This window comes from Jaculus jaculus, chromosome 6 (genome assembly GCF_020740685.1).
Source record: "Jaculus jaculus isolate mJacJac1 chromosome 6, mJacJac1.mat.Y.cur, whole genome shotgun sequence".
NCBI lineage: Eukaryota > Metazoa > Chordata > Mammalia > Rodentia > Dipodidae > Jaculus > Jaculus jaculus.
Window position 1 is genome coordinate 60221996 of NC_059107.1, and position 23746 is coordinate 60245741.

At 50.2% G+C, this 23746-nt stretch overlaps 1 protein-coding gene across 4 annotated transcripts; it reads left to right on the forward strand.

Annotated features, from left to right (window-relative positions):
* The first annotated feature begins 4133 nt into the window (after positions 1-4133).
* On the forward strand, positions 4134-23712 carry Rtkn (rhotekin). 4 transcript variants are annotated; one of them, XM_004668266.2, is made up of 13 exons: positions 5738-5852; positions 6208-6622; positions 16774-16973; positions 18768-18829; positions 18919-18972; positions 19073-19190; positions 19394-19603; positions 20713-20807; positions 20895-21001; positions 21200-21328; positions 22061-22229; positions 22366-22470; positions 23028-23712. In XM_004668266.2, exons 2-13 carry the CDS (start codon positions 6551-6553, stop codon positions 23360-23362), a joined length of 1656 nt encoding a protein of 551 aa, XP_004668323.1. In that variant the 5' UTR covers positions 5738-5852; positions 6208-6550; the 3' UTR covers positions 23363-23712. The 4 variants fall into 4 exon arrangements, with proteins under 4 accessions (XP_004668322.1, XP_004668324.1, XP_004668323.1 ...); XM_004668265.2 differs by lacking the exons at positions 5738-5852; positions 6208-6622 and adding an exon at positions 4134-4489; XM_004668267.2 differs by lacking the exon at positions 6208-6622 and having other exon boundaries at positions 5722-5852.
* The last annotated feature ends 34 nt before the right edge of the window (positions 23713-23746 follow it).

Here is a 23746-nt window from a genome sequence, read left to right on the forward strand (position 1 = left end):
CACATTTCCCTTAGCCACAGTGAATGGTTAAAGTCCAGCCAACCCTTTGGCCACAATGATTTGTTTGAGATGTATGAATGATACCAAAATGGCTCAATGTAAATCCCAGACATTTGCAGAAGCCTCAGGCAACTGTTCTTTTTTTTTCCAAGTAGGGTCTCACTCTGGTCCAGGCTGACTTGGAATTAACTCCGTCATCTCAGGGTGGCCTTGAACTCATGGCGATCCTCCTATCTCTGCCTCCTGAGTGCTGGGATTAAAGGCGTGCGCCACCACTCCCGGCTTCAGCTGTTCTTTTTTTAGCTGAATTTAAGCCTGAAAAGATGTAGACCCAGAACTTTAAAAAATATTTTTATTTTCATTTATTTATTTGAGAGAGAGATAGAGGGAGGGAGGGAGGGAGGGAGGGAGAGAGAGAATGGGTGCACCAGGGCTTCTAGCCACTACAAACAAACTCCAGATGATGTGCCACCTTTGAACCAATGTCTTTTGGTTTTGCAGACAAGTGCCTTAACCACTAAGCTATCTCTCCAGCTCCTAGACCCAGAGTTTTTGGCAGCAATTTTGTTGTGTACACTGTGGATGGTAAGGCTAATGTGAAGGCAAAAGATTATATTAATGCATGGGTCAAGCCACAACTAAAGCCAGACCCCTGGGCATTTCAGCTGCATAATCCCTTTTGCTGAAGTAATTTTCAGTCCACTTTTTTTTTTTTGTGATGTAGGGTCTCACTGTAGTCCAGGTTGACCTGGAGTTACTATGTAGTCTCAGAATGGCCTCAAACTCATGGTGATCCTCCTACTTTTGCCTCCTCAGGGCTGGGACTAAAGGTGTGCACAATCACACCCAGCTTCAGTCCACTTTTCTAAAGGAAGGTTGAGCAATTAGCTGTTGTTCAGCACTTCTAACTTGGACTCTTTTGTTGGCTGACATGTCTGGCGCCAATTCCTCTGCTAAAGTGGTAGGAACCCCACTTTATTTTAGGTTTCACCCTGGAAGTTCTGAAGCCTCCAGGAGACCCTGCATCTGTGGTGCACTAGCTCATCAAACTTCGTCGTTTTACCTTCTGTTTCTTTCTCTCCTATTGAACTCTCAGCGACAGGAGAGGCCTTATTTCTTCCAATCTCAGCTACCCAGAAAGACAGCTAAGAGCTGACCAACACTGAGGTGGTCAAAACCCTCGTCCCTTTTTTGCATATGTGTGCACGCGTGTGGTGTGTGTGTATGAAAGTTCAAATGTGTATGGATGGTGCACATGTGGCTTCACGTGTCTTCTTTTTCTTCTTTTTCCACCTTATTGAGTTTCTCACTGAACCTGGAACTAGCTATGCTGTCAGCTTGTTTAATTATCCAACATGCCGGAGGGATCCTCCTATCTCTGGGATTACAGACCCATGACATCTTGCTTGCCAGGTATTTACCTGGGTGCTGGGGATCCACTCAGGTCCTTACACGTGGCCACACCAGGGCCTCTTGCCGCTGCAAACGAACTCCAGATGCATGCACCACTCTGTGCATCTGCAGTCAAATGCTCTACCACGGAACATAATGCAGTGTATCTCCCCTTTTGCTGAAACAGTTTTCAGTCCACTTTCCTAAAAGAAGGTTGAGCAATTTGCTGTTGTACAGCAGTTCTAACTTGGACTCCTTCCTTGCTGACAGGTCTGGCTCCTACTCCTCTGCGTAGTAGGAACCCTACTTGTGCATCTGGCTTTACCTGGTGTTGCAGTCCGGTTCGCATTGCTGGTAGAAATCACCCAACCAAGAGTAGCTTCTGGGAAAAAGAGGTTTATTTTGGCTTACAGGCTTGAGGGGAAGCTTCACGATGGCAGGGGAAAACGATGGCATGAACAGAGGGTGGACATCACCCCCTGGCCAACATAAGATGGACCACAGCAACAGGAGGGTGTGCCAAACACTGGCAAGGGGAAACTGGCTATAAAGCCCATAAGCCCACCCCCAACAATACACTCCCTCCAGGAGGCATTAATTCCCAAATATCCATCAGCTGGGGAGCTAGCATTCGCAACACCTAGGTTTATGGGGGACACCTGAATCAAACCACCACATTCCGCCCCTGGCCCCCATAAACTGATATCCATACATGATGTAAAATACAATGCATTCAGTCTGACTTTAAAAGTCCCCATAGTTTTTAATCAATTCCAATGATGTTCATACATCCCCATAGTCCAAGATATTTTAACTGAGCCATAATACCAAAAAATAACCTCAAAAAACCCATAATGGCACAGAATAAATATTCACACTGCAAAAGATGACATTGGGCATAGCAAAGAAACATTCAACCAATACAAGATTTAAAACAACAAGGGCAAACATCAAACTCTGTAGCTTCAAGTCCAGCAACTCTAGCCAGTGACAAATCTTCAAGTCTGATAATTCTAACCAGCAACAAGCCTCTGGCATTCCAATTCCACCCCTCCAGCTAGGCTACTCACAGTCCTGGGAAACTTCACCGGGGCGGCAGCTCCTCGGCAGCCATCTCATGGTCCTGGCATCTCCACTGGGTCTCCACTGCAAGCCACGGTTCATCTTCATGGCCCCATGGGGTCTCTATGCAGGCAACCAGCAAACCTGCTTCACACTGCCCATGGCCATTTCCAAAACACAAGACCGTGTTGCAAACTCAATGACCCTCTTTACAGCATTTCTTATACTCCACAATACCAGGTAGGGTGCCAATTTGTTAATCCAGGGGGGAATAAAGCAGACTTTGAAGAACAGGACACTCCTTGAGCACTCAGGCCCCTTCAAAAGAGTCGACATTCTTTTTGTTGCCCCAGCGCAGGTCAGCTAGCCCAGTCTCAAAGGTTGTAATCTCTCAGTTGCAGCTGAACGGGCAACAGTTCACCCAAAGATTTTCCTTTCTGTGCCATATCCCTCTGCACATACCAGTTCATTTCTACACTAAGCAACCCTGCACAACTTCTCAGGACATGGGCACAAGAGCAAGCTTCTCACACAAACTGCTAGCCCAGCCCAGGCACAGCTCTTTCTCACCCTCATAAGCCAAACCTCACAGTCCATAGCTCTTACTGCATTCAGGTCTTAGAGCTCAGACCAGAATAGTCCATTAAGCTGTACTTACAGCACTGCAAGGCATCTCTTAGGCCAAGGTTTCAACTCCTTCCACTTTCCTCTTGAAAATCAGCTACAAAAGGCTGAAGCCACATAGTCAGGTGTCTAGCAGCAATCCCACTCCTTGGTACCACTTTACTGTTGCAGTCCGGTTCGCATTGCTGGTAGAAATCACCCAACCAAGAGTAGCTTCTGGGAAAAAGAGGTTTATTTTGGCTTACAGGCTTGAGGGGAAGCTTCATGATGGCAGGGGAAAACGATGGCATGAACAGAGGGTGGACATCACCCCCTGGCCAACATAAGATGGACCACAGCAACAGGAGGGTGTGCCAAACACTGGCAAGGGGAAACTGGCTATAAAGCCCATAAGCCCGCCCCCAACAATACACTCCCTCCAGGAGGCATTAATTCCCAAATATCCATCAGCTGGGGAGCTAGCATTCGCAACACCTAGGTTTGTGGGGGACACCTGAATCAAACCACCACAACTAGGTATTGAGGAATTGAACCCCAGGCTTGTAGGCTTTGTAAGTGACTTTTAACCACTGAGTCATCTTCGCTGAGCCATCTTCCCAGTGCCCGCCCCCACTCACCCTCTTCAAGCCCTTAAGGTCGGGGTCCAGGGAGCTGAAGCTGCTGGTGTCCCATCGTGGGGCGCATAGGCGGTGGGACGCAGCTCGGTGCAGGAAGTTACACGCATTGTCACAGTTAATGCCCACGGCAGTGTGCAGAGTACAGATTGGCTGAGCCAAAGTTCCGATGTCTATCAGCGAAGGAAGCGGGCTGTCAAGACACGCATAAACTCTCTTTATGACTCGAGGTCCCTGTGGATGGGCAGCGAGCTGGGAGAAAAATTGAAATGATCGCTTCGCAGCCATGCCAAGCTAGAACGCACGCACGTGACCCGGGGTTTTCCGCGCTCAGGGACTCCTACTTGACAGGTGGGGGCAGCTGGCGGGGCGGGGCTCGTGAGGCACGCCCCCGTCCAGGTGTGGCGCGGGCCGCCGCTCCGGAAGGGAGGATGCTCCCCCGCTGGTCTGGGGAGCTTTACGGTGCCACTGGGACTCTCGACGAGCGCTGGCCGGGTCTTGGTCGGGGTGGAAGAGGAGGGTGCCGCGCCCTGCCCGGCCCAGGTGTCGTCCTGGGGGCGGGGTTTGGGATCCAGGCAGCTGGAGATTCCCGGCTGGGCCGGAGAGAGGACGGGCGTCGAGGGACGCGAGCCCGCAGAGCCGCCGAGCCCGAGCGCAGGGCGCGCACGGGGCCCGGAGTCCCCGCAATGTTCTCCCGAAACCACCGCAGTCGGGTCACCGTGGCCAGGGGCTCCGCCCTGGAGATGGAGTTCAAGCGCGGCCGCTTCCGACTCAGCGTGTTCAGCGACCCGCCCGAGGTGAGAGGCCGCGTCCCCGCCCTGCGTTCCCGGCCCGCGGGCCGCCCCGGCCACCCGGTCCCGCCTCGGGCCGGGTCGCCGCCGACGGGCCGCACACTTGAGTCGGCTGGAGCGCCCAGGTGCGGACCCCGGGCGCGGGGATCGGGTCTGTGCGCATGTCGGGGCAGGGCGGGGCAAAAAACAGTCCCGTTGGCCTCCGTGTGAGGGGCCCCCGGAATCGATTTCCAAACTATGTTTGAACCCCAATCCCTCTTGGGCATCTGCGGACCAAGGGCATTGGATTGCCCGGCGGTTCACAACACTTGGACTGTAGGCTAGGGTGTCGGCAGGTTGTCCACAGCCAGTGGCTTCCATACGCTAGTCTTAACTTTTTAGGCCAGCGTCTGTCGCCCCCATAGCTCTGCGGCTTGGCACAAGACCTCCTCCACACTCCTCTGTGGCCCCTGAAGGGGGAGAGAGAGAGGGAGGGAGGGAGGGAGGGGAGAGGGAGGGGGAGAGAGAGAGAGAGAGAGAGAGTGTGTGTGTGTGTGTGTGTTGTGGTCTCCTAACTCGGGAGTGATTTCCCACACCCAGATTTTTCGCGGGCCTAAAACTGGTCCAGCCTGTAGATTCAGAGTCCCTCCCCCCCCCACCCCCGTGACGGCCCAGGCTACACGTTACCAGCTTCGGAGCCCTACCTGCAAGTCCCTAGGCTGGAGGGGGCGGTTGAGTCAGCACTGAGTGGGGTAGCCCCCCACAAGAGGCTCCTAACCCTCAGTTCAGCCTCGCACTTGCTATGGGAGAACTCAGCCCGCTGTCTGCAACCCTCCCGGGCCTGGGGAGGGTTAAGCGAGGTGTACTTTTCTCGAAGGCCCCTCTACCTCTTTCTCGCCTGGGATTCTGGGCCTGCTCTTGCCCTTTCCCCGCAGGCGGCCCAGAACAAAGGCCCTTTCACACCCGTGTCCCGACGTCCCAGGCTTCCCCTGACTCATTATCTAGTGCACTGCGGGAGACTTTCTCGTACCCTCCCGCCCCAGCAGCTTGGCCCAAGGAACTCGCGTGGGGTCGGCGTGGGGGAGTAAGGGGTGAGGCCAGGGGCCAGGAGGAGGGGCCTATTAGCCGGCGCCGCCCCTGGGCTCTGCCAGGCCTGGGGGGTGGGGTGCCGTGGAGGAGCGGGGGCGGAGTTGCAGGGCCGGGCCGCAGCAGGGTGAAGTGTGACTCCGTGGGCCTGGGGGGGGAGGGGGCAGTGCTGCAGCTGGCTGGGACTCCGGCCGGTTTCCTGTCTGGAAGGGAAGGGGCCCTCAGAGGGGAGTGGGGGCAAGCTGCAGACAGGCACACCCCTGCCTTTCTCTTTCCCTCTGCTCCCTTCTGCTGGAAAAGCGAGGTAATTGTGAGCGCAGGGTGGGGCGGGCTGGATGGGGCCCCCGAGTTGGAAGGGGTGGCCCTGAGGGCTGGGTTGCGTTACCACTCACCCCTTTGGCCTATTCCTTGGACTCCTCTCTCTTCAAGCCCCCACTTCTGTCCTCTTCCTAACTTTCAAGTCTTGGAGAGTTTCGACCTCCCAGCAAGCCCCATGACTCCGTAGACTATGCAGGAGGCGTCCTCTCCCTGCCCCCTTCCAGCTGTGCCTGCCCCTCACTGCCCTCTCTGCACACAGATTCTCTGTCCACCAGGCCAGGGATGTGGGCGGGCGCTGGGGAGGGCCAGAGTGGGAATGAAAGGGCCTTTTTCTTCCACAGCTGGGAGAACAGCTGCCACCAAGGCAAGACTGGACACTCTGTGCCCAGAGTCCCCCCTGCAACTGGCCTCCCCTCCCAGGAACCCTGCTGCTCATTCTCACCTCACTTTCTTTCCTCCTGTGCCTGGCTCATACCAAGGCCTTGGAACAACAGTAGGAGAGGAAAGTTTGTCCCAGCAGCCAGAGGGGTCTAGCAGGAAGGAGTGCAGAGGGACAGCCTTCCCAAAAGCTGATCATCTCTCTCAAGACGGGGGAGCAGTGGGAGGAGGAACTGTGGGACAGCGTGGTGCCTACCCGGCCCATCTCTGGAGGGCTGCAAGGGAAGGGACAGTGGGGACGCAGAGATGCAAGACAGATTGCGCATCCTGGAGGACCTCAATATGCTGTACATCCGGCAGATGGCGCTGAGCCTGGAGGTAATGCCCTGCCCTTCCTACTGTACACACACTGCTTGACCTTAGCCCCGCTGGGTGGAGGGGGGACAGGTGCTTCACATGTTTTCTGTTGGGGACAGCATGTGGACCCAGGTCCACTTCTATCATAAAGAACGTTCTACTGGCAGCCAGTTTTTCACACCTATTTCTGGAAGTTGTGCAGGTAGCTGAGGATATTCTGGGGACAAGATTCCATTTAGATGTGGGATGAAGAAAAAAGTTCAGTATGAGAAAGGTTTGTAGGAAGGATGTAGCCTCAAGAGCAGAGGAAAGACATGATGGTCAGGAGTAAAAAGTCTGCTGGCAGGGTCCAGGAAGATGGCTCAGTGGGTAAAGGGTTTGGCATGAGAAGCTGAGTTCACATCTCCAGCACACACATAAAAGGCAGGGTAGTGTGTGCCTGTACTCTAGACTGAGAAGGTGAGACTTTCTGGCTCGCTTGTCCAGCCAAATCAGTGAGTTCTAGGTGCAGTAAGAGATTCTGTCTCAAAAAGTAAGGTGGAATGTGACCAAGGAAGATACCCAGTGTCATCCTCTGACCTCCACACACGTGTGCATTCACCTGCACACACACACACACACACACACACACACACACACACGCTCCCATACACATATGAACACATGCAAAAAAAAATCTGCTGGTCCTGGACATAGTAGGGAGGGAGCTGTTTATTTATTCGTTTAAATTTTATTTTTTTAAAAATATTTTTATTGGGCTGGAGAGATGGCCTAGCGGTTAAGCGCTTGCCTGTGAAGCCTAAGGACCCTGGTTCAAGGCTCGGTTCCCCAGGTCCCACGTTAGCCAGATGCACAAGGGGGCGCACGCGTCTGGAGTTCGTTTGCAGAGGCTGGAAGCCCTGGCGCGCCCATTCTCTCTCTTTCCCTCTATCTGCCTTTCTCTCTGTGTCTGTCGCTCTCAAATAAATAAATAAATAATTTTTAAAAAATATTTTTATTTACTTGCAAGCCGGGGGTGGGGGAGAAGGGGAGGGGAAATATGGGCATACCAGGGCTTCCTGCCACTACAAATTCCAGATGCATGCATCACTGTGCATCTGGCTTTATGTGGGTACTGGAAAATTGATCCCAAGTGTTAGGATTTGCAGGCAAGTGTCTTAATTGCTAAGCCATCTTTCCAGCCCTTTATTTTACTTATTTTTGGGGGTTGTTTTTAGGGCAGGGTCTCGTTCTAGCCCAGGCTGACCTGAAATTCACTATGTAGTCTCAGAGTAGCCTCAAATTCACAGTGATCCTCCTATGTCTGCCTCCCAAGTGCTGGGATTAAAGGTGTGTACCACCCCACCCGGGAACTTATTTATTTTTTTATTTGAGACAGAGAGGGAGAGAGAATGAATGGGCACAACAGGGCCTGTAGCCACTGCAGACGAATTCCAGATGCATGTGCCACCCTGTGCATCTGGCTTATGTGGGACCTGGAGAATCAAACCTGGGTCCTTAGGCTTCACAGGCAAGTGCATTAACTGCTAAGCCATCTCTCCAGCCCTATTTTATTATTAATTTTTTAAAATTTATTTGAGAGAGAAAGAGAGAGAATGGGCATGCCAGGGCCTCCAGCCACTACAAATGAAGAGACCACTACAAATGAATGAACTCCAGATGTGTGTACCACTTTGTGCATCTGGTTTTACCTGTTTACTGGGGAATCAAACCTGGGTCCTTAGGCTTTGCAGACAAGTGTCTTAACTACTGAGCAATCTTTCCAGCCTTTTATTTTATTCTATTTTATTTATTTATTTATCTTGGTTTCTCAAGGTAGGTTCTTGCTGTAGCCCAGGCTGACCTGGAATTCATTATGTAGTCTCAGGGTGGCCTCAAACTCACAGTGATCCTCCTATGTCTGCCTCTCAAGTGCTGGGGTTAAAAGTGTGTGCCACCATGCTTGGCTTTTTTTTATTTTTTGAAGCAAGGTCTCATGCAGCCCAGGCTGGCCACAAACTCACTACATAGCCAAAGATGACCTTGAAACTACTATTCCTCCTACCTCTGCCTCCCTGAGTGCTGGGAGTAAAGACATGCACCACCATGCCCAGCTGTGGCCCATTTATTCTTGAGCACAGTGATTGAACTCATACTCATTCTTAGCACAAAGCTTCTTTCTAGACTCAGGCTTGAATCTTGAGTCTCCAGTGGGTGGAGCCCTACTGGGGAAGAGACATGTCACTGGGGTCTGATACTAAGTCCAGCTCTAGGATGTGAAGAGCAATTGGAGTTCTAACAGTTCCTGTTTGCTGGTGGTGGTGTTTCCTGGCTGTTGGTGTTGTCTCTCTGCTTGGATCTATGGAAACCAGCCAGCTTCTTCCACAATTGATGGTGTTTGCCTGAAATTTGTAAGCCTGAAATAAACTCCTTCCTGTGTCTGGTTGGATGTTTGTCCCAGCAAGGAGGAGTTGACTGCAACAACCACTTTGGTGAAAAAGACAGGAAAGGTCCATTCTTGTGGGAGAACAAATAATAAACATGTATATATATCAGAGTGAAAAATAGGATGAAATTTACAATCAGGTGGAGAAACAGCATTAGATGTGGAAATCTGGGAGGATTTGAAGATGTGATGTTTGGAGAAAGGATTGGGAAAAGAGATACAAGTCTCAGGGGAGTAAATTTGGGATATAGATTATGGAGTTCATGGATGAGGATGGAAGGATGGAAAAATTCCACATGCTGATTGGTGGTAAAGCTGACTGGACTAGCTCCTGAATGGGACATGAAGTGTGAAGCAGAGAGAGCACACCTGTGTGGGTTCTAGGTGTGTGGCTATACAATTGTGTAGTATAGCTGTGGCTGAGAAGGCGGAAGTTGTGGAATTGACTGCCTGGATGGGCAGAAGGTTGTTACTGAGGGAGGTTAGAGGTAGGAGTGTACATCTAGATCAGGAATGGCGATTCATTGCATGGTTGTTGCCTGTGCAGCCCCTGTGCCCATTTCTGGAGCACAGGGGACATTTCTAGCCAATCATGGTCCAGAAATGGTCTCAGACCCCTTCTCAGCATAGCCAAGGCATAAACTGCAGGTGTACCCTTCATATGGTGCCAGCCAGAGGCAGGAGATCCGCTCTGGCTTCAGTTGCATCAGTATGGGCACATCTCAATTTGTTTGCCTGGAGAGGGAAACCTTTTTCTACTTTGCAAAAAGGTGCCAAATGAAATCTGTTTCTGACATTATCTAATTTTCCTGAGTTGCAGCATATAGATAAAACCTATTGGGGCTGGAGGGATGGCTTAGTGGTTAAGGCATTTGCCTACAAAGCCAAAGGACCCAGGTTCAATTGCCCAGGACCCATATTACCCAGATGCACAAGGGGGCACATGCATCTGGAGTTCATTTGCAGTGGCTGGAGGCCCTTGAGCGCCCATCCTCTCTCTCTTTCTCTGTCAAATAAATAAATAACTAAAAATAGTATATTAATTAAAAAAAAAAAAGGGCTGGAGAGATGGCTTAGCGGTTAAGGGCTCACCTGTGAAGCCTAAGGACCTGGTTCGAGGCTGGATTCCCCAGGACCCACGTTAGCCAGATGCATAAGGGGGCACATGTGTCTGGAGTTAGTTTGCAGTGGCTGGAAGCCCTGGTGTGCCTATTCTCTCCCTCTTCCTCTCCCTCTCTTTCACTCACTCTTTCTCTCTCTGTTGCTCTCAAATAAATAAAAATAAAAAAATTTAAAAAAAACCTATTTACTTGGCTAGGCATGTGGAACATGCCTATAATCCTAACACAGGACACTGAAGCAAGAGGATCATGAGTTGGAGGCAGCCTGGACTACATAGGGAGACTCTGTCTACCAAAACCAAAGCAAAGCAAAGAAAACCAAACAAGCAAAAATCTACCATCTAGTAGGGCATGGCGGTGCATGCCTGCAATTCTAGCACTGGGAAGGCTGAGTCAGAGAGGATTGCTGAGAGTTCAAAGAGCCATAGCAAGACTTGTCTCAAAAAAAAAAAAAGAAGTCAGGACAGCCTTGCAAACTAATTACCATCCATATGATCTGCATTGAGTCTATTACTAGCTGTATATGGCCATTTCAATCTTAATTGTAATTTAAGTATAATAAAACATTTAGTTTAGCCAAGCGCAGTGGCACATGCCTTTAATCCCAGAGTTCAGAAGGCAGAGGTAGGAGGATTACCATGAGTTCAAGGCCAGCCTGAGACTACATAGTGAATTACAGGTCAGCCTGGACCAGAGCAAGATCCTACCTCAAAAAAAACGAAAACAAAACATTTAGTTTCTCAGTTGCTCTATACAGATGCCAAGTGCCAGAAAGGTACTGAACATGTTTCTATCATTAACACATTGGTCAGAGTATGTGTTTAAATTTTGCATCCTCCCCCTCCCCAATGGGGATGCCTATCCACATGGTCTTCACTTTGATCAAAGTTCCTTCAGCACTAGACTGTGGATGCTGTTCTTGTTGCCCTAAGTTCAGCATGTCCTTAAACAAGAAGACCTGTTGATACTTTCGGGGGATGACAGGTAAGATAGTCCTGGAAGTGTAAGCCTAGGAAGACCTTCTGGTGGAGGCAGTCTAAACAGCAAGGATAGAGGAGGGAGGTGAAAGTGAGAGATTTTGTTTGTTTTTGTTTTTCGAGGTAGGGCCCAGGTTGACCTGGAATTCCCAGTGTAGTCTCAGGGCAGCCTCGAACTCATGGCGATCTGCCTCTGAGGACTGGGATTAAAGGTGTGCACTGCCATGCCAGTCTAAGATAGCTGATTTAAAAAATATACTTTTTTACTTATTTGAGAGAGGGAGGGAGGGAGGGAATGAATGGGTGCTCCAGGTTAACTCCTGATGCATGTGCCACCTTGTGCATCTGGCTTTATGTGGGTATTGGGGAATCCACCCCGGGTACTTAGGCTTTGCAGACAAAAGCCTTAATCACTGAGCCATCTCTCCAGCCTGAGAAAGCTGATTTTGTTGTTGTTGTTGTTTTGTTTTTCGAGGTAGGATCTTGCTCTAGCACAGGCTGACCTGGAATTCATTATGTAGTTTCAGGGTGGCCTCAAACTCATGGCAATCCTCCTAGCTCTGCCTCTTGAGTGCTAGGATTAAAGGCATCATCACACTTCATGAAAAAGCTGTTTTGTTTTTTTTAAACCTATGTAGAGCCCTGGTAGAGATTACATTTGCTGATTAAATTTTCATATAATGCTGTAAAGGAGACAGACTATTCCGGGTCTATCAATTTATATACTCCAGAGGTTAAATGTTCCTAGCTAGTCTAGTCCCTGATGGGGATTATGAAGGGAATAAAAGGTGATGAGAAGCACAACAGGAAGTCAGTGACGGGGGGGGGGGGCCGAGGGGAGGGCTGCGGGGTGGGGCACGCCCATTGTGGACCTAATGTGACCCAGGACTTCTGCTCATGACTCCTCTTCCCGCAGCCCCATGGGATCTGACCTGGCAAGGAGGTCACTCATCTCTGGGCTCTTTCCCATCCTAAAGCTCACTTGGGAAGGATGCCCTGGGGCTGGAGAGGAAGTCAGGCAGTGGTGGAGATGGGACGAAGCGCAGGCAGGGCCCAGAGCCAGAGCCTGCCTCTTGAGATCCTCCACCCAGAGTGGGAGCCAGGCCTCCGTGGCACTCTTGGCAGTGGACCTTGGATGGGGAGAGGTGTAGGAGTGGGAGGTGTCTAGGATCCCCGTCCCTGTCCCTTTCTGTTTGTGCTGGGTCCAGCGTCCTCCCTGGAGCCCTGGATGCCACCTGCAAGGGTGACTTTGGAAGGCAGACACCATCACCTCTTGCTGGAGGATGGGGAAGCGCTCCTTGAGGCCCCGGCCCAGCAGGCAGAGTCTTGGTGGGGGAACAGCTAGGCAGGTTCCTGGAGAGCCGCCAGCGCCCTCGGCAGCTCTCGCGGCTGTTGGGAGCTGATGTCACTGGCCACGCTGCGCTCGGGCTTGTGGATCCCTTGCAGCCTTGGGCCCCCGGCCCGGAGGGCGGTACCGCAGCTCTGGACTTGGAAGCTCCTGGTGGCCACACCATGGACAGGGCTGGGAAAGGATGGGTGAGTGCGGAGGACGGGCAATACTAGCAGGGATTTTCACCCATTTGGAGTGCTTATTCTTGCCTGCTGGGAGCGGAGTGGGGTAGGGGGTGGCAGGCAGAGAGCTTTGCAGAAGTGGTGCAGCCAAGACGAGGCTTGGGCAGCTAGGTAGTTTGGGAGGGCTTCCTGGTGGAGGAGGTTTGGGATTGGGTTGACCTATTGTGGAAGGAAACAGGTGGATGTTGCTGGGATGTAGTGTGATGTAGTGCAGCAGCCCAAAAGATAGATAAGGAAGGAAGGATTTGCAGGCGGGAATCTAAGGTGCTCTGGTCTTGGATACTTAAAGGTTGGCGTCCCCAAGGATATAAGCAGGGCATAGGATATGGAAGAGGGATGGTATGAGGGAGAAAACAGGTTTGGGAAGTCACATTCATTCCTCCTTCCAACTGCATGCCTCCGAGACTTGCCCTGCTTTCTGAGTGATCTGTCTTTCACCTCCTCACTGAAGCCTGCTCTGATCGCCTCAGCAGAAGCAAAAAGAGTCTGTTTCCTTTATGTTTGTGCCATGACAAGGCACTTAAGCCAGCAGCCATCAATGTATATGCATTGTTCACCTCCCCGCTGGGGGTTTAAATGTGGAGCCTTGGACAGCACAAGGATATTACATTTGGTAAATAGGACTGCCGCCAAAGCAGCCTAGTCATTAAATTCAGGACCCTGCCACTCACTAACAGTCCCAGACACCAGGCACTGTGCAAGTCTCCCAATGCTTAAGATGTGGGAAAACATTATGAGAAAGAGGTTGAATAAACTACCCAGCGCTTTTGGGACAAGGTCTTCACATGAAGCCCAGGCTGAAGCAATGGTAATCTTCTTGTATCTGCTGCCTCCTGGGTTCTGGGATTATAGCATGAATCACCATGCCAAGCTGCCTAGGTTTAAGAAAATATATTATTGGGGGCTGGAGGGATGGCTTATCAGTTAAGGTGCTTGCCTGTGAAGCCTGAGGACCATGTTTGAGTCTTCAAATTCCATGTAAGTCAGACACACAAGGTGATGTAAGAGTGCAAGGTTGCACATGCACACAAGATGGTACATGTCTCCAGAGTTCGATTATAGTGGCTGGAGGTCCTGGCATGCCAACTCCCCCCCCCCAGCATAAAAAAAGTCCAGTCTGTTGTGCTTGCCTCAAAAAAAAAATATTAGGCTGGAGAGATGGCTCAGCGGTTAAGGCACTTGCCTGCAAAGCCTAACGACCCAGGTTTGATTCCCCAGTCCCTATGTAAAGCCAGATACACAAAGTGGTACATGTGGTTGGTGTTCTTTGCAGTGGCTAGAGGCCCTGGTACACCCATTCTGTCTCTCTATTTCTCTGTGCTTACAAATAAAAATAGTATTTGTTTGGTCTTTTAAAAAATATTTGAGAGAAAGTGAGAAAGTGGCAGATAGAGAATGGGTACACCAGGGCCTCTAGTCACTGCAAATGAAATCCAGATGCATGTATGTGCCACTTTGTGCATCTGGCTTTACAGGGGGTACTGGGGAATTGAACCTGTGTCTTTAGGCTTTGCAGGCAAGTGCCTTAATTGCTGAGTCATCTCTCCAGTCCCTATTTGTTTGCTTTTTGAAGTAGGGTCTCACTCCAGGCTGGCCTCAAACTCACAGCAATCCTCCTATCTCTGCCTCCCAAGTGCTGGGATTGAAGATGTGTGCCACCACACCCTGCTATTATTGCTATTTTTAAATATTTTATTTCATTTTTTCAACAACTTCTGTGATTATAAAAAATATCCCATGGTAATGCCTTCCCTCCCCCTATTTCATTTTTTAAATTGATTATTTATTTGAGAGATAGGGAGAATGGGTGCACCAGGGCCTCTTGCCGCTGCCAGTGAACTCCAAACGTATGTGCCACTTTCTGCATCAGGTTTATGTGGGTCCTGGGGAATCAAAGCTGGGTTCTTAGGCTTTGCAGGCAAGTGCCTTAAGCACTAAGCAATCCTGCCAGCCCTATTATTATTATTTTTTGTTTTGTTTTTCAAGGTAGAGTCTTGATCTATCCTAGGCTGACCTGGAATTCACTATGTAGTCTCAGAGTGGCCTCGAATTCAAGACAATCCTCTTACCTCTGCCTCATCCCCTAACCCCCCTCCCTCGGAGATTAAAGGCATGCACCACTACACCTGGCCTCCTATTATTTTTAACAAGGTGTCATGTAGCCCAGGCCTCAAACTCACTGGGTTAGGTTGACCTTGAATTTCTGTCTCCTTAGTGCTGAGGCTAACAGGTTATGTACCACCATGTTTGTGCTGGGGATTAAATGCAGAGCTTCATGTATCCTAGGCAAGCACTCTACTAACTGAGCCCCATCCCTAGTCCAATTTGTAGTGTTTGTTCATTTTTATTTTATTTTATTTTGGGTTTTCGAGCAAGAGTCTCTAGTACAGGCTGACCTGAAATTCACTATGTAGCGTCAAGGTGGCCTCAAATTCATGGCAATCCTACCTTTGCCTCCCTGCTGAAATTAAAGGTGTGCACCACCACGTCTGGCTTCTAGTGTTTTATAAACTCTACTTTCTAAGCAAATATTCCTGGGAATCCTAGTGCCTCTTCCAGGGCCTTCCCTCTGGCCCTTCTGCACAGCCTATCTGGCCCCTCACTCCTGTACCAACTACTTTCTTTTATGTATTCCTTCCATCTGACCTCCTCCCAAGCTCAGAGTGCTGGAAGGTGGCGGATGCCCAACTTTTGGGTGTGTATAGGATTCTGGCAGCATGTGGTATGTTACTTCACTGATCCCACAACTGTTTTCCAATCCTGGCTTCCAGGCCCACAGTCACTTATATTTTATGCATAAATATACATATACAAAATATGTACATATGTAATACACAAACGGTAGCATGTGTATTATTCTGTTTTCTTTTGTTATCTTTTCTTTCTTTTTTAAATTTTAATTTATTTTGTGAGGAAAAGAGGCACAGAGAGAGAATGGGCACACCAGGGCCTCCAGCCACTGCAAACCAGTGCCAGATGCATGTGCCACCTTGTGCATCTGGCTTATGTGGGTCCTGGGGAATTGAACCTGGCTCCTTAGGATTCACAGGAAAATGCCTTAACTGCTAAGCCTTCTCTCCAGTACTTTCTTTCTTTCTTTTTTTTTGAGGTAAGGTCTTACTGTAGCCCAGGCTGACTTGGAACTCATTCTGTAGTCTCAGGCTATCCTTGAACTCAGTGATCCTCTTGCCTCTGCCTTATGAGCGCTGGGATTAAAGGTGTGTACCACCATGCCTGGTTTCTCTTGTTATGTTTTCTGTAGAGTTGTATGTGTACACATATGCCTACCTTATTCTTTAGTGTCTGTACTATTAGTATACATATCACTCATTTACCCTGTTCCTTATCAAAAAGCTTTTATTTTGGGTGTTTAAAACAATATTCAGTGAATATTTGTACATATGGCTTTGTCTAGGTGTATTTGTAACTGTATCACTGTATCTGTAAACTAAACTCTCAGGTATTTGATAATTCATCTAATATCTTAAGAATTTGTAGTTTTGGGTTTTTTTTTTTTTGGTTCTTTGAGGTAGGGTCTCACTGTAGCTCAGGCTGACCTGGAACTTACTATGTAGTCTCAGGGTGGCTTTGAACTTTTGGCGATCCTCCTACCTCTGCCTCCTGAGTGCTGGGATTAAAGGTGTTACCACCACGCCTGGCTGAATTTGTAGTTTTAAAAAAATACATGTATTTATTTACTAATGAGAGAGAGAGGGAGAATGGGCCTGCCAGGGCCTCTAGCCACTGCAAATGAACTCCAGACACAAGTGGCACCACGTGCATCTGGCTTATATGGGTTCTGGGAATCAAACCTGGGCCCTTAGGCTTTGCAGGAAAGTGTCTTATCCACTAAGCCATTTCTCCAACCCTGTAGTTTTCACAAACATCTACAAACTGTGGTCAAAACAGGCAAAAGGGCTGAGCATGGTGGTGCATGCCTTTAAAGCATTAGTACCTTGGTTTTCTTTTTCTTTCTGCCTAGGCCATGGCCCACTTGGGACTGGGGAAGGGAAATGCTTCATTCAGCCTGGTCCCTGACTGCCATTTCCTTTTTCCTTTTTCCCTGATCCTGGCTAGGACACAGAGTTGCAGAGGAAGCTAGACCATGAGATCCGGATGAGGGAAGGGGCCTGCAAGCTGTTGGCTGCCTGCTCTCAGCGAGAGCAGGCCCTAGAGGCCACCAAGAGTCTGTTGGTGTGCAATAGCCGCATCCTCAGCTACATGGGGGAGCTGCAACGGCGCAAGGAGGCCCAGGTGCTGGGGAAGACGGGCCGGCGGTGAGCAAGGGGAGGTGTGGCGTCGGGAGCTGGAGGCTTCAGGGGTGGTAGGACAGCAAGTATGTGTATGGAGTATGTAGAGCACGGAGCAGCTTGTGAATGACCTCTTGCAGGCTGGTTCTGGGCCCACAAGATGCCTTGGGGTTTTACCACTAAGGTGGGTTACCCATAGTAGCTGAGGCTAGATTTAGTAAAGCCAGCATGTCTTGTAGAAGCAGACAATACCAAGTAATACAAAAACACTAATTTGCTAAACTCTGCTGTGATCTGATAAGTCTGGCTGGCTGACTTCTGGAAAGCTAATTTTCCCAAAGACAGTTTACCAAATGGCCAATTTGTTGAATGGTCAATTTACTGTAAATTACAATAGCTTGTTATACCTCGAGTTCACTATTAGAGGCAGGAATTGAGAAACATGGAAAACAAATTAAACAAGACCACATAGAGACAAGCTTCCCATTCATAGAAATTAGATGGTACATTCTAAAAGGGCTTAGTCTCTGGATGTGAAGCACACACTGCACTGTGGCTAGACTCTGCCAGTCTGACAACTGTACTGTGAAATGGCTCAGGTGATGCTGGGGTTCAAGTAAAACATCAGAAAAAATATTTGGCAAACTGATCGTTCTGAGAAGTGGTCATTCTTGGAGTAAGTCATTTGGAGAACTGGCTTCTGGCAAAGTACTTATCAAGGCTGCCAGCAGGGAGAATCCTAGCCCCTCATTTGCACCATCATCATAACCATGAAGGGGCCACAAGAGAGGTTGCAAGGAACATCCCCAGAAGGGGAGAACTCACTCTTCTGCTGCCTTCATCACTGAAAGGACAGGCAGGCCAAGGAAACGGCTTCTTCAGGCGGTTGGCCATGGACAGACAGCCCTGCCTATGTCACCACGCTGCCAGTGTGATGCAAGGCCCATCCAAGTCCCTGCAGCTGAACTCATTGCCATTCATGCCATATCATTTAGCTAAATTGTATTAGTACCATTCCAAATAAGGATGGGCAAACTGGCTGTCCCTTAGAGAAGGACATGAGCTCATTGAATCCCAATAACAGGTAGAGAGCTGAGCCCACTGTGTATGCACCTGTGGTGGGAGACTGGGGAACATGGGCACTAGGGAGGTGTCATGGATCTGGCCAGAAGGGATAGGAAAAATCTAACCTTGGTGGAGGGCTGGGGAGGAAACTGTGGCAATTGGAATACAAATGTTCCCTACTGGCCAAATTATTTTCTGACTTAACCAGTGTGCTCTTACATCAAAGAAGAGATGAAAGCTGGGCATGGTGACTCATGCCTGTAATCTCAGCACTTGGAGGCTGGGACAGGAGGAATGCTGATAGTTTGAGGCCAGACTGGGTTATAGAATGAGACTACCCTGAATGAGAAAATGAGAGAGAGCAAAAGTGAAAGTGAGAACTATCGAGCTAGCCAGCCTGAGTTTTATGATTGCAAAGAAAAGCCTGCCGAAGTCCAGTTCAGTTTAAGGAAAAAAAAAAAAAAAAAACCTTGACAAAGAGGCTCTGATGGCATGACTTGACCCTGTCTGGTCAGAGAGACTGCTCAGAGTATGATGAGCTTAGTAATGATGTGTGACTTAACATGGTTCAAGTGACCCTAAACCCAGCAAACCTCTGGATCAGTCACCATCTCTTTCGGTCCCCCAGTCCTTTCATATCAGTTTGGGGCCAGTCTATGGGTCCAGAGGGCTCCAAGAGCCCTTGAGAGTCAAGAGTGCAGGGTGGGGGTGAAGGGAGTACAGAGGTCAGGCCAGGACACTGTCATCTACCCACAGGCCTTCTGACAGCGGGCCACCCGCTGAGCGTTCTCCCTGTCGTGGTCGGGTCTGCATCTCTGGTAAGAAACACAGCTGTCCCAGCTTCTGGCACCCCTCAGTGGGCCAGGCCATCTTAGCTTGGTCTCAATCCTACCCCTCTGCTCTGTAGATATCCGGATCCCACTCATGTGGAAGGACACAGAATATTTCAAGAACAAAGGTGGTGAGTTACACACATTGGGGCAAACAAAAGGGAATATCCCTGAGTCTAGAGGTTCCTGTGGGTGTGATTCTTTATTTTACATTTTGTCCTTTGTCCCTAGACCTGCACCGCTGGGCTGTGTTCCTGCTGCTGCAGCTTGGGGAACAGATTCAGGACACAGAAATGGTCCTGGTGGACAGGACCCTCACGGACATCTCCTTTCAGAACAATGTGCTCTTGTGAGTGTTTCATCTTTGTGGGTCCCCCATCCTCCATCCATCCTGCTCCAACCCAAGGTGCAGTGCTAGAGGAGAAATGGGGCGAAGGAAAGGCAGATGGATGCTTAGCCTAGGGAATTACCCTGTACTTATCCTCCTCTTTATCCTGTCCCTCTCTGGACTACCCTGCACGACCACTTTTATTTTCTTCTGTACCTTTGTAGCTCTGAGGCAGGGCCAGACTTTGAGCTGCGGCTGGAGCTGTATGGGGCCTGTGTGGAAGAAGAGGGGGCCTTGGCTGGTGCTCCCAAGAGGCTTGCCACAAAACTCAGCAGTTCTTTGGGCCGCTCCTCAGGGAAGCGAGTACGGGCATCACTGGATAGTGCTGGGAGCTCGGGGAGCAGTCCCATCTTGCTGCCCACCCCAGCTGTGGGGTAAGACCCTGCACCTTCCCCCCACCTCAACTGTTGTATCCTTCCCATGGGTGATTGCTCTGAACTGACTAAGCAGTGACCAGATGGCTGGGAGGCATTATTGCCCACCCTAGAGCTGGCTGAGCCAGTCCACAAGTCCTATAGTCGGGAGAGCCAGGCTCTGGGTCCTAGCTATTTAAGCAGCCACAGACACATCTTGCAGGAAAAAAATAAAATTAAAAAAATATACATATACACATACATATGCACATACATACACATATATCACTGTAGCTGGAGCAGGGAAGCCTGGGGCCTTATGGTGGAGCCTTCAGGCACCTTGGGGGATCATAGGGACCTCAAAAGCCATATATTTGGGCAGATTTCTTCAAATCTCTAAGCCTCAAACTACCTCATGTATTGCCTAAAGAATGCCACCAACCTCCCAGGGTTGTCAAGGGAATACCTGTGGGAAAACATAAAAGTACAGGTATGGCACTCAGGACATGTTCATTCTCAACCCTGGTGGGAAGGCAGACTCATTTTCCTTCCCCCCTTTTTTTTTTCAAGGCAAGGTCTCAGTCTAGTTCAGGCTGACCTGAACTCACTCTGTAATCCTAGGATTACCTCAAACTCACATGGATCCTCATACCTTTACCCTCCCAAGTGTTGGAATTAAAGGTGTGCACCACCACACCCAGCTTTTTAAAAAAAAATACTTCATTTGCAAGTGGTGGTAGCGGGGTAAAATGGACACACTAGGGCCTCTTGTCACTGACACGCTACTTTGTGCATCTGGCTTTATGTGGGTCCTGGGGAACTGAACTCTGGCCATAAGGCTTTGCAAGAAAGCACCTTTAGCTACTGAGCCACCTTCTTAGCCCCCAAGCTAGTTTTCTTTTATAAATACACATTTTTGTATGGGTATGTGTGTAGGCAGTCCAGGATCTCTTACTGCTGCAAACTGCTTTACTTGGGTAGTTGGGGAATCAGCAGGCCTTGCAAGCAAGCATCTTTAACTGCTGAGCCATGTCCCCTGTCCTTGCAAGCTGGGGCTGATTTGCTCAACTTTTACAGCTCCTGCCTGACACACACCCCACTCTGCTGACTCTCCCACCTCTTCCCTCCAGGGGTCCTCGGTACCACCTCTTGGCCCACACCACACTTACGCTGGCAGCAGTGCAAAATGGATTCCGCACACACGACCTCACCCTTGCGGGCCATGGTATGTGTACGTGGACGACACTGAGAGGGGCCATGGGGTAGTCCTCTTCTCAATCCCCACCCTTACTCTGCACTTCCTCCTCCCCAGAGGAGAGCCCTGCTTGGCTGCCCCTTTATGGTAGCGTGTGTTGCCGCCTAGCAGCTCAGCCTTTCTGCATGACTCAGCCCACTGCAGGTGGTACCCTCAGGGTGCAGGTGAGGCCTCCCCTCCTGGAGTGGAAGGGGACAGGGATGAGGCAGAGGAGCTGGACCTAGGATCTGGGTACATGAAGTGGGTATGGCAAGATGACAGGAGGAGGGTGAGTGTAGGGGGCAAGTTGCCAATGGGGGACTGGGAAGGTGGTGCTAAGGGTGAGACACCCTCAGGAAACAGTCATTTATCATTCAATGCAGCAAGCTGGGGAGCTACAGAATGGGGCACGAGTACATGGAGTCCTGAAAGGCACAAACCTCTTCTGCTATCGGAAACCTGAGGATGCAGACACTGGGGAAGAGCCACTGTTTACTATCGCAATCAACAAGGTGATGGGTCCCTTGGTGGTGAGGTTACCAGATGCCTGGGCTCAATGGCCTCTGCTTCAGGCCCCAGGAGGGTGAGCACAAATCTCAGAGGGAGAGTTGCCTCCAGCTCCTAACAGTATGACAGGCTCCACTTCAGTGCCAAGGGTGCAACAGGGACCCTATCACCTTCTCGCCCCCACCCCGCATCTCTAGGAATGTCATCCTGTTCACTTAGCAACCTCAGTACTGCCCAGTCTCAGTGTTCCATTGCAGCGTAGGCAGTTTTTCATCCTCTTCCCCCAGTCCTCTCAGCTTCCTATTTGTATCTATTTTTTTCTACTTGATGTTTTTCTTCCTCTACCTAGGTCCAATTGAACTTCTTTGCTCCCTAGACATTTTGCTGGCTTTCCTATGTGTTTGTTTAGCATTTTTGTGGTGCTAAGGATCAAATATAGTGCCAAGGCAAGAGCTTTGCCATTGCAATATACCCTAGCCCCTGCCTACATTTTGGAGAACACTGGGCCTTGATGCTGTTTTCCACTTGTGTCCTCCCTGCCTTGCTGGGTCCCTCTTTCCCTGTCACAGTGCCTATGTCTCATTATCAGCCCTTTCTTACTGTCTCTTCCCACTCACATATGCAGGAGGCAAATAAGGGTTTAGCAAAAACCCCAGAGGTACTTACTTCTATGAAGGGGGGATGGGATGCTTCCCCAGTAAGGGGGAGGTGGATCTAGCCCTGGCTTTCTCCTGCAGGAGACTCGGGTCCGGGCAGGGGAGCTGGAGCAGGCTGCAGGGCGGCCCTTCACCCTCAGCATCAGCAATCGGTACGGAGATGATGAGGTGACGCATACCCTTCAGGCCGAGAGCCGCGAAGCACTGCACAACTGGATGGAAGCACTATGGCAGCTTTTCTTTGACATGAGTAAGAAAGAAGGGGGCTAGGTTGGACCTCTGGGAGGGATTGAGGTCTTTTTACCTAATGGTGTGCGTGGAAGGAATGGGATGTGGCAGGAGACAGGCACCAGGGTCAGCTGCTCCAGGTAGTGTTCTTCCCGTAGGCCAGTGGAAGCACTGTTGTGATGAAGTCATGAAAATTGAATCCCCCACTCCTCGGAAACCCCCCCAAGCTCTGGCCAAGCAGGGGTCCTTGTACCATGAGATGGGTGAGTAAGGGGAAGATACACTAGGGGAGACCAGTGGGCAGTGTGGTTGGGGCTTCAATGGAACCCAGGTAATGGAAAGAAAGCACACTTTGGGACTCAAGTCCCACTCAGCCCTGCTATATTCCTTGTTCCTCTCCAATTCTTCTTAGAACTACCTCCACCCAAGTTCAAAACAAACCCCAAAGAGCCAGATTCATTTCATGAATGTCTATCCTAATTTCTCCTTTTCTGTTTCCCCTCTGCATGCGGATTCCTGTCTCCTCCTCTGACTCCTCACTTGCCTGGCACTGCTTTCATTTTTCTCCTCTTTCTTGGTTTGTTTACCTACTTCTGCTTCCCTAATTCCCTTTCCCCATCCCCCATGTCCCACAGTCTTAACAGAGCCTGTGGCCTCAGGGGGCCCAAGTGAGGGGCTGCTCCTACAGAATGATGCCATCTCAGCTGAGATCCAGGCTCTGCTTTCCTCCTATTACAGTGACAAGTGACAGTCAGGGCTGTGTAGCTCTGGGCCTGACCTCTGACTAGCCCCCTCCCCTCACCCCTTCCTGGTGCCACAGCTATTGAACCACTGGATGACATCGCAGCGGTGACAGACATCCTGGCCCAGCGGGAGGGCCCAAGGCTGGAGACACCCCCACCCTGGCTAGCCATGTTTACAGACCAGCCTGCCCTGCCTAACCCCTGCTCGCCTGCTTCAGTGGCCCCAGCCTCAGCCTGGACCCATCCCCTGCCCTGGGGGAGACCCCGAACCTTTTCCCTGGATGCTGTGCCACCAGACCACCCCCTTGGGGCTTCTCGCTCGGTTGCCCCCCTCCCCTCACAGAGATCCTCACGGTCCAGAGGCCTCTACAACAAAGGCCCACTCCGCACATGGCTGCAGTCACCAGTGTGAGAGAAAAGTGCTGGCAGTAGGATCTGACCGGAAAAGAAAATGACCCATAGGCAACTGGGTTCTGGATCTGGTGCTTACTGGAGCCCGTTTGGCCAGCTTGGCCTCCTTTTCCTCCACTGGACTAGGGGAAGCTGGGGAGGGCAAAGGAGCCCCTCTTAAATTGTGGTTGCCATGGTACTGAGGGGACCACTCCTGGAGTCAGCTGAGATCTCCTAAACCTTTCCTGGGAGAAAACTGGAACACTCTACTCTATTTTTCTGCACTAACCAGTCTTGAGGGTGGCACTGAAGAGCAGGGAAAATGTACTTCCCTGTGACTCCTACAATGACCATTAAAGTTATTTAAACAATTGTCTTCACTTGGTTCCTGAGGATGGGGTAGCCT